General features: G+C 35.1%; 1 protein-coding gene across 1 annotated transcript; it reads left to right on the top strand.

Annotated features, from left to right (window-relative positions):
- The first annotated feature begins 13,714 nt into the window (after positions 1-13,714).
- Positions 13,715-14,300, top strand: LOC120269111 (transcription initiation factor TFIID subunit 5-like). The gene is made up of 2 exons (XM_039276395.1): positions 13,715-13,842; positions 14,171-14,300. The coding sequence occupies exons 1-2, from the start codon at positions 13,715-13,717 to the stop codon at positions 14,298-14,300; spliced, it is 258 nt and encodes an 85-aa protein (XP_039132329.1).

Genomic DNA, 14,300 nt, shown 5'->3' with positions numbered 1-14,300 from the left:
CTTAATTTGTAAGGACTAATTGGTAAACCGAAAAAGTTACATGAACTAAAAGTAATTTTCCCCTATTATTATTTATTTATATATTTTACCCACCAATACTTTGTTTTTTTTTTTACTTTTGATAATCTTCATCCAATCAGTATCTTATAAATTACTTTTTTATAATTACTAATTATATGAGATTTTATAATATTTATGATGAGGTAGGTTTATTATTCATAATTTTGAAATAAATTTCAATCATATTAATGATAAAAAAAAATTGGCTTCCTCATTACCTATAAAAAAAATTCTGTTAAAAAGAACTTTTTATTGTATAAGTCATTATTTTTTATTTTTTTTGAAAATGGAGAATATTCCGACAATAATTAAAAATTTCAAGGATCCCGGGTCCCATCTATGACGACTAGAAGACCAACTAGACACATTCAAGTCCAACCTAATGGGTCCCATTTGATAAGTACATAATAATAATAATAACAATAATAATAATAATAATAATAATAATTGTGAAATTTAAAAATATTTTCATGATTTACAAGAAAACTGACATATTTTACATAACTCTTTAAAAAAAATTTGATGAACTTAAAGTATGTTGGAAATTGGTTGATTAGTACTGTAGCTCCTGGGCGGTGCTATGAGATTTCTGGGTGGTGCTCGTGAGCCTCATGGCGGATCTCATGGCGGTGCCCGTCTATCTCGAGGCGGAGCTCGTCATTCTCATAGTGGATCTCGTGGAGGCGCTCGTCAGTCTTTCGATGGTGCTCGTAGAGATTTCCGTGCATCAGTTACTCATCATCGCGCGGACAACGCCTCTCATCCTCAGGCGGATACATCCTTGAAAAACAAGAACTCTCCTGTGAAGGACGACATTACCTTCGCTGATGTTGCTCGTATCTCCCCACCTCCTGAAAGCTCTAACCCACCACCCTCTTCCTCGCTAAAACGCTGTCGCTCACCAGAGAATGAAGAAGTCTGTAAACATTGTCTTAGATACGGCCACAAAATTGAAGATTTCCGTCATCAACTCACCTGTCGCCGGTGCTCTGGTATTGGACACTTTGCTACTAGATGTCCGCTAAAACACTCACAATCTACTACCCCTAGGGAGCATCTATCTTTGAAGAAGCCCTCACCGCCCACTAAACCACTGTTACACATCCCTGCTCGTTGATCTAGCTCAGAGATACCTTCTCTTAGGGTATCTCTCCCTATATCCGAAGCCATCATCCAATCTAAGGAAGACCTCAAGCGGCGAGTGATTATCAAGGTTGTTTCTGGAAATGCGAGTGTCCAATCTCTCCATGATGCACTCCCGGTCCAACTGAATTCTGATCATTGTGAAAATATCACTCCATTCGGAGATAACTTCATCCTCACACTCTTCACAGCTCGAGCAGCTATGGCCGTTGTTAAGAAGGGAAAGCTGTCATTCACCACCAAACATGGCCCTTGCACCATTAATCTCTCACACTGGACGCCGGAATTCGGTTCACATGCTGTCGCCACCAGTAACCACAATTGGATCAAGATAACCAATCTCCCACTTCATTGCTGGAACTGGGACCCTATCGTTGCAGTCTTGAAGCTACTAGGGGATTTGATATTCGTTCAAAGAAGTCTCTCTCGAACATATGACGGTTTTGGTGAGACTCAAATCACCCACCTCATTCCCCCTAGAGATAACTGTGGACGTGGGAGTGAGAAGCTTCAAAGTTAAGCTTGAAGATGACGGCGTTCCAATCATTTGTTCATAGATGGTTCACACTCAGAATATCCAGGCAGTTACACACTCATCTCGGTCGTCGACATCTTATTTTAAACCCCGTGCTTCCGCCTGGGCCTCAGACATTTCTCTCCCGGGTAAGGGGAGTCGAAGCTCCGGTGAGAGAGCTACAGTGGTCCCCAGATTCCTCGTGAGTGTAACGAGGAAAGAGGCACACTGTACATGCACAGCGCCTACGTGAAGGCCGATGGTGTAACAACCGTTGATGTGCATCGTGATCAGGTTTCCTCTGATCATATTGGAACTTTGTTGGTGGCTGGTTCGCCTTGAGATCATAACTCTGATTCTCTTAATAATTTAAACAAAGAATTATCTCAAGGCACCTTGATTCAAACCTTGATCTCTAAGGAGAAATTAATGCCTCGAGATGCAACTTCCACTGAGATCCCCTCATATCCTACCACTGATTCGATCTTGCGTCAGGATATGGTTATCCCCAATAACCCCGAGGATACTTCAACACATTTAAAGACTATATCTTGAGATACAAATTCCACTGAGATCATTTCTTCCTCTTTTGATGATCTGAACCTGCCTCGGGATATGGATAATATCATCATTTCTAAAGATGAATCATCCCAACCCATTTCAATTAAGCCTAATACTATTAATGCTAATATTATTTCGAGTCTGGACACTTCATTAGAGATAATTTCTGATTCTCTAATCTCAGATTCTCGTCTTGATCCTAAAGGCAAGGAGATCATTATTCCTTTGGATTCTACTAAATCTAATGTTGATGAGTTACATATTCACTTGAAACCCCTACCGCCGTCGATTTATATTCCTGAGGGATATAAATGGATTTTTATTCATGGAGGTTGGTCCCTGGTACCTTGCATCAATTCAGATAAATTCTACTCTCAGGATCCATCTCCTCCTAATTCCCCATTGATTGTTCACTCTGATGAAGAGTTGGTTGACTGGGGTGATGATGATGATTTACCTATTGATGCAATAGCTAATGATGATCATATTCTGAGTGAGGAGCATCTCTCACAATTAGAAGCTGAAATCCAAAGGGATGATCTTCTAACTGATCAATTGATTGCCCCCGGGAATTCACTTCCCATTGGAAAGATCACTTATGCTAATATGATGGTTGAGACAGCCCCTGACACTTCACAATCTATCAAGCAACCTGCAATCACTTCCACATAAAACCAGTTTCAGAAGCAAATCAGAAGAAGAGATCAACCTAAGAAACTTTCTGGTCGATGGAATGAAGATGCTGGGTTTATTCCTCACCCACCCAGATCATCCAAGAAAAAAGTTCCTGATGATCCTCGGGACGGTATGTCTAATTCCATTAATTCAGTTGTTTTTTCTTCATGGACTAATGCACAATTCTTTAATTATAGCAATGCATGTGGTGTTAAATTCCAAGTTTCTCCCAACCATAAGTATAAATGCTTAGAAAATGTTCGTAGACTTGAAACTGCTAGGGCTGGAACTTCATCTCTCAAGTCTGGATCTCATTCGAGATCTGACAGCTAGACCCCTTCAGTTTTTTAATGGTTGTTTTTTGTTAGAATGTTCGTGGTATTGGCAGACCCTCTAAACGCCACTTAGTTAAAGACATTATATCTTCTTCACGAGCTGATATTGTTTGTTTACAAGAAACCAAACTTCATGATTGTCATTGTTCTATTTGGAGATCTATTGGTAGGTTGAGACTGAACTTTTTTGAGTTTCTCCCTACCACAGGTACTACTGGTGGTATCATTATTGCCTGGGATGGCACCCAGGTAAATGGTACCTTTATTTACAAAGGACAATTTTCCATTACTATGGAATTCACAAATCTATTCTCTAACATTAAATGGGTTTGCACTAGTGTTTATGGACCTAATGCAGCTCCCATCAGAGTTGAATTTTGGAACGAGATCCGCACAGTTAAAAACATACACGATTTACCCTGGTTAATCTGTGGAGATTTCAATACTTTATTTTCACTGGACGATAAAAATAAAGGAGACCCTAACCCTAGGGATATTGCTAATTCACAAAAGCACCTAAGTGATCTCAATCTTATTGATCCTCCTTTATCTGGCCATAAATTCACTTGGACTAATGGACAATCAGATCCAATATGGGTCAGATTGGATAGATTCCTTTATTCACATGACTGGCCATTGTTTTTTTCCTAATACCTTCCAAAGTTCTTTACCTTGATTTGGCTCTGATCATTCTCCTATATACCTGGATTTGGTAATCACCCACCAAGAGCCAGAATCTTTAGATTAGAAAAATCTTGGTACACTAGTGATCAATTAGAAAATTTAATTCATGATTGGTGGTCAGATCATAACTTTGAGGGTTGTGGCACCTACATAATATCTAAAAAACTTGCATTCTTGAAATTGAAACTACGCCTGTGGGCCAAAGAAAACTTTGGAGCTTCCAATATTCATAAAAAAAGTTTGCTCCCTGAACTTAATACACTTGATTCCTTACATGAAAGAGGACCTCTCTCTGAGGAAGATTCCAATCGTTTAATTCTTAAACGTAATGAACTACACATCTTAATAACACAAAAAGATATTTATTGGAAACAACGTTCCCGAATTACTTGGCTCAAAGAGGGTGATGCAAATACAAATTTTTTCCACCTACTGGCTAATGGAAGAAGGAATAAAAAGCTTATTCCGCGCATCAGTAGTAATGGGAATTGGATTGAAGGGAACCAAGAAATTGGGGAAGTTTTACTGAACATTTTCAAATACTACTTGGCACTCCAATTACTCATCGTTTCATGTTTGATTTGCATTATCAATTCAAATACAAAGATAGTGTTGATCTTTCTTCACTTGAAGTTCCGTTCTCCACTGATGAGATTGTGGACTCCTTTTTTTCTCACCAGGCCTTTAATTAGGGTTAGACCGGTTAAAATAAATGGATCACAAATCAAATTTAATTTTTATGACTTCAAGAGATTATGGGTTCATGACTTCCATTAGAGGCAAGCCCCTAATGTTAATTACCCTGGACATTATCTCAGGACCCTCCAATTAAGAAATAAGTGTGAAAAAGGAAACAATTTGTGACAATTAATTTCATTCATTTCAATAAATATGAATTCATAGATTTCATTGAAAATACAAGAAATTTGAAATCATCTTGACTTATGAACTTGTGCTCGAACTTGTGTCTTGGACATTTTTTTGCATTTTGGATTTGATTTGTATTTCAAGTTCCGGATCCTCTATGTTGATGAATCATAAACTTGATTTTGACTTTCCATAAGCTTCGGCTTTTATGCTTGTGAAACTTTCTTCAAGTCTTGACTTGTGAAACTCTTTCGGTCTTTGACTTATGATGTTTTAACACTGCTGAGTTAAATTGTCGATTTATATCGATTTTCGAATATTGACTTGTGGAACTCTTTGGGTTTTCGACTTATGATGTCTTAACACTGCTGAGTCCAATTATATATGAATTTTTCAAATATTGACTTGTGGAACTCTTTGGGTCTTCGACTTTTGATGTCTTGGGACTGCTGAGTCCAATTGTCGTTTATATGAATATTGACTTGTGGAACTCTTTGGGTCTTCGACTTATGATGCCTTGACCTTGCTGAATCCAATTGTCGATTTATATGGATTTTTCAAGTCTTGACTCTTTTCATAACTTGAATCTCGAGTTAACTGCTTTGGTTTTAATTTTTATTTGTTTTGTCACATGTCGCTGCATATGCCTCATCATCGCGTTGCATGCCTCGTTGTAGTCTCGCATGTCTCATTGCCGACTTGCCTCGAGATAAGCATTCTTGTCATTCTTCAGAATAAGTGATTTTGTTATTGCTTTGAACTTTCGGACATACATATATATATAAATGTATATATACATATATAAAAGGCTGGTTGCATACCTTGAAGAATGCCCAGATTTAATTCCTATAAAATTTTTATTAGACACATCATTCATGCGATTTTTCATAGTGGGACCCACTTTTGAAATTGTTTTGCCACTTCCTTGAGTAACGTCAGCAAATCAAGATTTCCATGCAATTATAAGAGGCAGCATCATACCATGTCCATCCATTGTTCTTTAGTCAATAAAGCATGTTGCTCTGGGATGTTTATATATATAAAATAATCCCATGTGAATGGTGGACCCGCCCTATTGAGAATTCTTCATTTTAACTAATGATACACATGAGTAAATATATGTGCATGCATGCCATTACATTGCATTTCATTTATTTTTTTTGCTTAATATTCAGTCATTTTTATGTGGGTCTCTGTCATGGTGGGATCCCAAGCCTTTTGATTTTTTGATTTTTTTTATTTTTATTTTTTATATTTTATATATTGAATCATGCACGTATGCATGCAAAGTCAAATCTCTTTTTTTTTTTTTCATGGTGATTTTATGATAGCATGATGTGGGTCTCTTACACAAATGAGATATGAGATTATGCAAATCATTGGCAATCTTATATATCTCACTGTCGTCTTGAAATATATCTTATTGTGTATGAAAATTAATCATACTTAATATCTTGGCGTTGTCTCGGAATGATAATTTTTCTTGTTGTTTTGGAATGCGCATTTTATCGTTGTTTTAGAATGAACATTTTAATTGTTGGGATGGGTATTTTAGTCATTGACTAACCCATGGTATTTGAACAATTAAAATTCATTCATAATACATGGTGATATATATATGTAACAATTTTTGGTTCTAAAAAATTTCCAACCAGTAAACAGTGCCACTACGAATCATCAGCAGCCTAACGATCAGATTAATGCACATTCACATTTTTAAGACCCAAGAAATGTATCATGCACTGCTACCATAAATTCAAATCATTTATGCCTTCTTTTCCGTGATCAGGTACTTGTCCTTGGCTATCTCAACTAAGACCTTCATAGAATTCCAAGAATTCCAAAATACTGTTTCCTCTTCATTTTTTTTTAAACTTCTTTTTTTTTTTAATTGAATCCATAGGTGTCTTGATTGTGAGGGAGACATCCACTAAAGTGTTTGGTTGGGCACGCACATGCTTGCATTCATGCATGTAATGCATTTATTTAACTACAAAACTTGTAGTGTTATCATATAATATATACATATATATATATATATATATATATATAATTGAGAGAAACTCGGACATATATATTATTCATTTTTTTTAAATGAATTTCTTTCGACAAGAGAGAGAATCTCACGTGGATTTTTTTAATGATTCCTCAACTAGGTATATTGTTCTTAAAGACTCCCTTATACTGCGTGAGAGAATTGCGAAAGAAAGCCAGCCATGTTTTCCTGCTCCTTGACCATCTTCTGAGGCTTCTACTGCTACAACGGCGGCAGGTAACAGTAATGGTGAGAGTCTTCTTTTCTTTTTCTTCGTTTACTGCTCTCTCCTGGTGTAGTATACATTAATATCCATGTAACTTTCTGTCTTCGACAACAATGAGGGAGGAACGGGAATGACGACTTTGATATTTTTCAAACGGCGGCAGAGATCCTCCTTCCTCCATCTCACAGAGATGCACCGGTGATAGCAACGAACGACGAAGCTTCAACGGCAACGGTGGCAGGAACCCTACTACTTTTAGACTCCTTCTTTCATCTGCAAGAGAGGCAACAGCGGCGCTGACAGAAGCAGCAATAGTACGGCATCAGGCATCAGGTGACAACAGGCAACTATGACAAAGCAGCGACGAGCGGTTTCGATGATGATGAAGAGCGACAAATCCTCCGTCTTCTTCTTCTTCTTTTGCTAGTTTTGTTCCCCTCTTCTACTTTATTATATGACTATATGTTTGGCCGAGTTCCGTTCATCGTCTTTCTCTAGTTGGTCCTCCTCCGTCTTCATGGGTTCATCATCAAGAGTGACTGTAGGCGGCAAGCAAGAATAACAGCAGCAGCCATGTCGGCGATGGCGACAGCTTCTCAGGCTTCTCTGTCTTCACGGCTTCACATCAAGAGCAGCAAGAATATGTATAGGGGTACAGGGGTACAGGGGAAGAGAAAACGTGAGCACCCTCTTCTTCTTCTTCGCTTGTTGCTTTCTCTGCTTTTCTTTCGCCTTCCTCCTTCTATCTTCTCTCGTCTGATCTTCTTTCTCTAGGTTCGGCCTCTTCCCATCTGACAGAGAGGCAATGGCAGTAGTAATAGCGATGACGGCTGTAGCGGTGACTTCTTCCTCTATTTTCTTTGCTTCGTGTTTTGGTCGCTTCTTCCGGGGTTCCTGTCCTCTTCTGTTCCTCTTCTTTTTCACTTCTTTTTCATATGAGTATCTCCCTCGCCGAGAGGAAACCAACCTTCCCCCTCCTATTTTTTTCCTTTGTTCTCTTTAAAAGCGTGGACGTGGGAGTGGTTGTGAAATGAGTTGATCGTGGGACGACCACGTGCATAACCCCCAATCTCTCTCTTAAATACATATATATATATATATTACATTATATGTATATTTTTTTTTATTATGTTATATACATATATATCATATCTATTATTTATGATTTGAATTTTGCATATATATATATTTATAAGATATGTATTTTATTTTATTATTATTATTATATATATATATTTTAAAGATGTATATATTATTTCCATGTTTACTTGATTTGATTGATTGATTGGTTGTTATATATATATATACATATATTATTTTATTTATTATTAATATATATTTAATTTATTTTATATTATCTAATTTGATCCAATCTATTTATTTTATTATATACATATTTTATCGGATTTTTTTTTACTTACTTTCTTTTTTTACTTAATTTCTTTGATTTGATTTATTTCATTTTGTTTTATTATATATATATATATATATCGAATTTTATTTATTTATTTTATCTGATTCCATTTAATTCTTTATTTTATTTTATTTTGTTTTATTTTATATATATATATATATATATATCTTTATCAGATTTTATTTTATACTATTTGATTTCATTCGATTCTTTATTTTATTTTATTTTATTTAATTTCAATTAATTGTATATATATTTTTGCATGAGTTGATTTATTTTATTTTAATTTATCTTATTATATACATATATATATATATATATATATATATCGATTTGATTTAATTTAATGTATTTTATTTTATTTCATCTTTTATCTTATTCGATTATTTTATCTTTATTTTATTTTATTTTATTTTTATTTTTATTATATATATATATATTTGCCTCGTGATTTGCATACGTGGCTGATTTTGGGATTAAGATCGCCTCGAGATTTACGTTCCGGCTGATCTTTAGATTTAAATTTTTTTAGATCGCCTCGAGATCGGTGCTCTAGCTGATCCGGAAATTTGAATATTTTTAGATCGTCTCGAGATCTGTGCTCTCGACTGATCTTGGGATTTTGACTATTTTAGATTGCCTTGAGATCTGTGCCCTCAACTAATCTTAATATTTGGATATTTTGTATATTTTGGATCGCTTCGAGATCAGTGCTCTAGCTGATCCGGAGATTTGAATATTTTTAGATCGTCTCGAGATCTGTGCTCTCGACTGATCTTGGGGTTTTGACTATTTTAGATTGCCTTGAGATCTGTGCTCTCATCTAATCTTAATATTTGGATATTTTGTATATTTTGGATCGCTTCGTGATCGGTGCTCTAGCTTATTCGGAGATTTGAATATTTTTAGATCGTCTTGAGATCTGTGCTCTCGACTGATCTTGGGGTTTTGACTATTTTAGATTGTCTTGAAATCTGTGCCCTCAGCTAATCTTAATATTTGGATATTTTGTATATTTTGGATCACTTCGAAATCGGTGCTCTAGCTGATCCGGAGATTTGAATATTTTTAGATCGTCTCGAGATCTGTGCTCTCGACTGATCTTGGGATTTTGACTATTTTAGATTGACTCGAGGTCTGTGTTCTCGGCTAATCTTGATATTTGAGTATTTTTAGATCGCCTTGAGATCTGTGCTCTAGGCTGATCTTTGGATTTAATATTTAGATCGCCTCATGATATGTATTGTTTGGTGATCTTGAATATATCCAAATATTATAAAATTTATTTATCTTATCCACATGTTGTCCTAATTTGATTATGATTGGGTCACATATGTTTTTTTTTAAAACTTTTAATTTGATTTGAATTAGGACATGCAAATGTTTTTTATATAAACAAATTAAAAAGGCCGTGTTTGAGTTAAATGCGGATAAGGCCCCAGGCCCAGATGGTTTCCCAATTTTCTTTTTTCAAAAACACTGGAGCCTAATTCAGGAGGACCTCATCAAACTTTGTAGTGACTTCTATGTTGGTTCCATTAACGTCAAACGACTTAATTGGGTACACATTGCTCTCATTGCTAAAACAAATGCCCCAACTGAGGTCACAGATTTTAGACCCATCAGTCTCATCAATTCCACTTATAAAATCATTTCCAAGATTGAGTCAAAAGATTGGGGAACTAGTCGACATATCACAATCCAGATTCATTAAGGGTAGATGCATTGCTGATAACATTATTGCTACCCAGGAAGTGATTTTTAATCTTCAAAAAAAGAAATTACTTGGCTTTGCTTTAAAGGTTGATTTTGCTAAAGCTTTTGATTCATTAGACTGGAACTTTCTTCTTGAAATTCTAAAAGCTAGAGGTTTTGGCAACCGCTGGATTTCTTGGATACACACCATTCTCAATACTGCCAAAACACAAATACTCATTAATGGAACACCTCAAGGGTATATTCGATGCAAAAGATGATTAAGACAAGGTGACCCCCTTTCTCCCCTCCTATTCGCTCTAGCGGCTGATACCCTCAGTGTTATGTTCTATCATGCTATTAATTCCAAAGTTTTAGTTGGAGTTCAGCTCGATCACTGAAACAGCATCTGTCTTTCAATTAACTATTCGAAGAGCTGCCTATTCTCCACCAATTTTGATTACCAACCTCACGCATCTTCAACTAGAATTCTCAATTGCAATAGGGATTGTCTACCCATTACATACCTGGATGTACCCCTCTCTGGTAGACGCCCTAGACGACAAGATTGGACAAGGTTAATTGATTCCGTCCGCTCGAGGCTCTCACACTGGAAAGCAATTTACCTTTCTCTGGGGGTCGACTTACCCTTATCAATTCTGTACTTTCATCACTCCCAGTATATTAGATGTCAGTATTTAAACTTCCATCTTGGTTCATACATGAGATCAATAAGATCAGGAGAGATTTCCTTTGGAAGGGCCTATACCTGGGTTCTAAGGGAATTAGAGTAATTACTTGGAAAAGAATTTGTCGACCTCGTAGCATGGGTGGTTGGGGAATTCTGGATTTACAGATCTTCAACAACACGTTGCTGGGTAAGTGGTGGTGGAAAATCACAACAAAGCCGGCCTCCTGTTGGACCAAGATAATCAATGCCAACTACGCGATTAGAGATTCACCTGGCATTTTATTTCATCAACCACCAAGAAATAAATCTTTCTTCTGGTTAGGAATTAATGCCATTCTACCCTCATTTCGTTCCTGTATAACCAAATCAATTGGAAATGGTAATAATACACTTTTCTGGTTTGATAGATGGTTGGAGGGTTCATCTCCAAAAGATCATTGGGCATCACTTTTTTTAGACTGTTCTTCTTCTTGGATTACTTTAAGAAAATTTATTCATATTCTTAACTCCTGTGGTAATCCATTAAGAACAGCCTCCACGGACGATCTTGCCATAATTCAAATTTATATTCCAAATTGTTCTAATGACCAAGAGGATTCCATTATCTGGTCATTAGATAGAAACGGAACCTTCTCTATCAAATCATACTACAACTTCCTTATTGATGGAGGAACTCACAGTCAACTCTACTCCAAATTCTGGAAGACAAAATCCCCTAGTAAAATAACTTTATTCTGTTGGCTTGCCTGGGAAAATAAAATTCTAACTCTGGAGAATCTATTTAAAAAAGGTTGTAATCCAAATGCTACTGATACATGTATTCTATGTCATAACAACTCAGAAACAGTGGACCACCTTTTCATTGATTGTATTTTCTCAGAAAAAATTTGGTCTTACTTCAAATGTTTATTAGATATTGATACTCTTCCATCCTTTGTTTCTAATATCTGGACCAATTGGATCCCCTCTTTGAATCCTACTTCCAGGATTCTCTGGGATCTCTGCACTAGAGCCATTTTTTGGAATATCTGGCTGGAACGCAATAACCGTATTTTTAATCAAAATCGGTCTCCCATTTTTTTTACTCTCTACAAAACAACTAATTTGCTTCTTTCTTGGATTTCTGCAGATGCGGAGTCCCATCAGCAGAAACCCTCAGATGCTGCTCAAAGGATCAAACATTCTCTTAACTTCCTGAGCTCTAGATCAACCGATCCCGCTGGTGATTCGATGCACACTTCTGGTAAGGAGTAATCTGTTCTTATTGTTGCTAGACAGGCCTGTGTCTCCAGATGGTTGACTTCGTCAGCCCGGCTTGTTATCTTTACTCTCCTTTTCTTTTCTGTCTTTACTGTCAGTACTGATTTTGTTTTCCTCATCCCTGGTGAGGAAGACAGTCTTTTATGTTTTCTTATGTCCGGTACTTTGTATTTTCTTCTGTACTTGGTGCTCTCTGTTTTTTTCTCTCATTTTTTTAATAAATTTGTGGTTTATTAATTTTATTCACAAAAAAAAAATTATAACTCATATTATAAAATATTGTTTAATTACTAAAATTAATTACCTTATAACAACAACAATATTCCCTCCGTCTTAACTGTTACATTCATTTTTTTTTTAAATTACTTATCATTTTTAAAAATTCTATAAATATTAATTATTTTTTTTCTTAATTTTATCTTTTTTTAAATGAGGTATGTGCATCGAATAAATAACTCTAATAAAAATAAATGTGTCTTATGATAAATTATTTTTAAAATCATAGAAAATTTAATAATAATTTTAATATTTGTGTAAAGCTTATATACAACAATTAAAATAAAACAGAGAGAGTAATAATAATAACAACAATAATAATCCATGATTAAACAAACACCAAAGTTTACTTCAAATTTTTTGTAAATATTAGTGGATTAGAACAAATCTTAGCAAACTAAAGAGTTTTTTTGGATTTAGAAACTTTAAAGAAAGTGAAAGGTTGGATTAGAAAAATTCTTGTGGGTCCCACCCATCATCATCATCACCATCATCATCATCATACATATATATATATAATAAAGTTATTGACTTTCAAATAGTCTAGATTCAGTGTTTATTAAATGGGCAATTAAACTTGACTTGGATCTTGATATGTGGTATGGATAAAAGATAATTAGGTTTTGATTTGATTATTAGTCATCATGTGGAAAGAAAAAATTCCAAGTATGTAATCTTAAAATTATATTTTTTTAGTCAATAAAATTTTTTTTTTTTTTTTTGTGTGTTTTCTATTTAATGAAAAAAATTGCAGTTCCTTAGTTTACTTTATATTTAATTTTTTTAATTTAATATCTTTATATCAAGAAATAGAAAAGTTTTGTTATTTTCTACCGACTTCTTTTAAGTTAATACTAATGGAAAAACCCTTAATAACAACACTAATTATGATATAAAAAAATAATTTTTAGTTCGAGAACTAGAAAAATTTTCGCTAGTCATTTTCTATTGATATTAGAAAATTAATTTTATAATTCGAGAATCAGAAAAAAATTAGTCATTTTATGCCAACTTCTTTGTAGTCAATCATAAAGAAACACCCTAACTATATTATGAGAAAATGTAGTTTTTCAATTAATGTCTTTATATTGAGAACTAGAAAAATAAGATCATTTTGTGCCAACTCCTTTTTAATCAATCTTAAAAATAACATATTTACTAATTACACTAATTACACTAATTACAATATGCTTTACTTTTCTTATTCCAGTTCCAATTCTTTTAGAGCAAAAACACTAGTTCTCGATCTCCCCCAAATTAGGGTTTTGATTTGAAGAGATGGAGGACGAGGAGATGGAGAAGAAGGTGCTCGCATACTTGAAGAAGAAAGGCTTCTTGCAGACCGAGCTCGCCCTTCAAGAAGAGCTTGGTCGGCTCTCGTCCTCCTCTCACCCCGATATCCCCAGGTTTGAATCATTCCAAACTCCTTTTGGATTCTTCTTTTTTTTCACCATGTATGCTAAGTGTTTGTAGTGCATAGTGATTAGAAAAGATAACTTCTCGTGAACCAATCAGTTTGTTTTTTGAATTTTAGCTTTACACTGATTTGAGTAGATAGTTGTATGTTTTCCAGTGCTGATTTGATAATGCCTGTGATCGAGTGGTTTATGTAATGAATTTATAGTCAAAGTGTTTTAGAATCATGGTTGGAAATGTAAGCTGCAATTGTAATTCTGAGCTCATGCCATGTGAATTTTAATTTGGTTTTCTTGATTGTGGAATGTCATCTAGCAGGCCAGAGAGTGGTGTGCTTCGATATCATGATGGTTATAGTAAGCTAAGATCTTGGGCGTACAATTCTTTGGATTTGTATAAGGTAACTCATGCCAAATTCTTCAGCTTTGTATTCTTGAATTATGGATGA

Source organism: Dioscorea cayenensis, chromosome 9 (assembly GCF_009730915.1).
Source record: "Dioscorea cayenensis subsp. rotundata cultivar TDr96_F1 chromosome 9, TDr96_F1_v2_PseudoChromosome.rev07_lg8_w22 25.fasta, whole genome shotgun sequence".
Taxonomy (NCBI): Eukaryota; Viridiplantae; Streptophyta; class Magnoliopsida; order Dioscoreales; family Dioscoreaceae; genus Dioscorea; species Dioscorea cayenensis.
The sequence above is the reverse complement of the archived record's forward strand: the minus strand, read 5'-3'. Positions and strand labels throughout refer to the sequence as shown.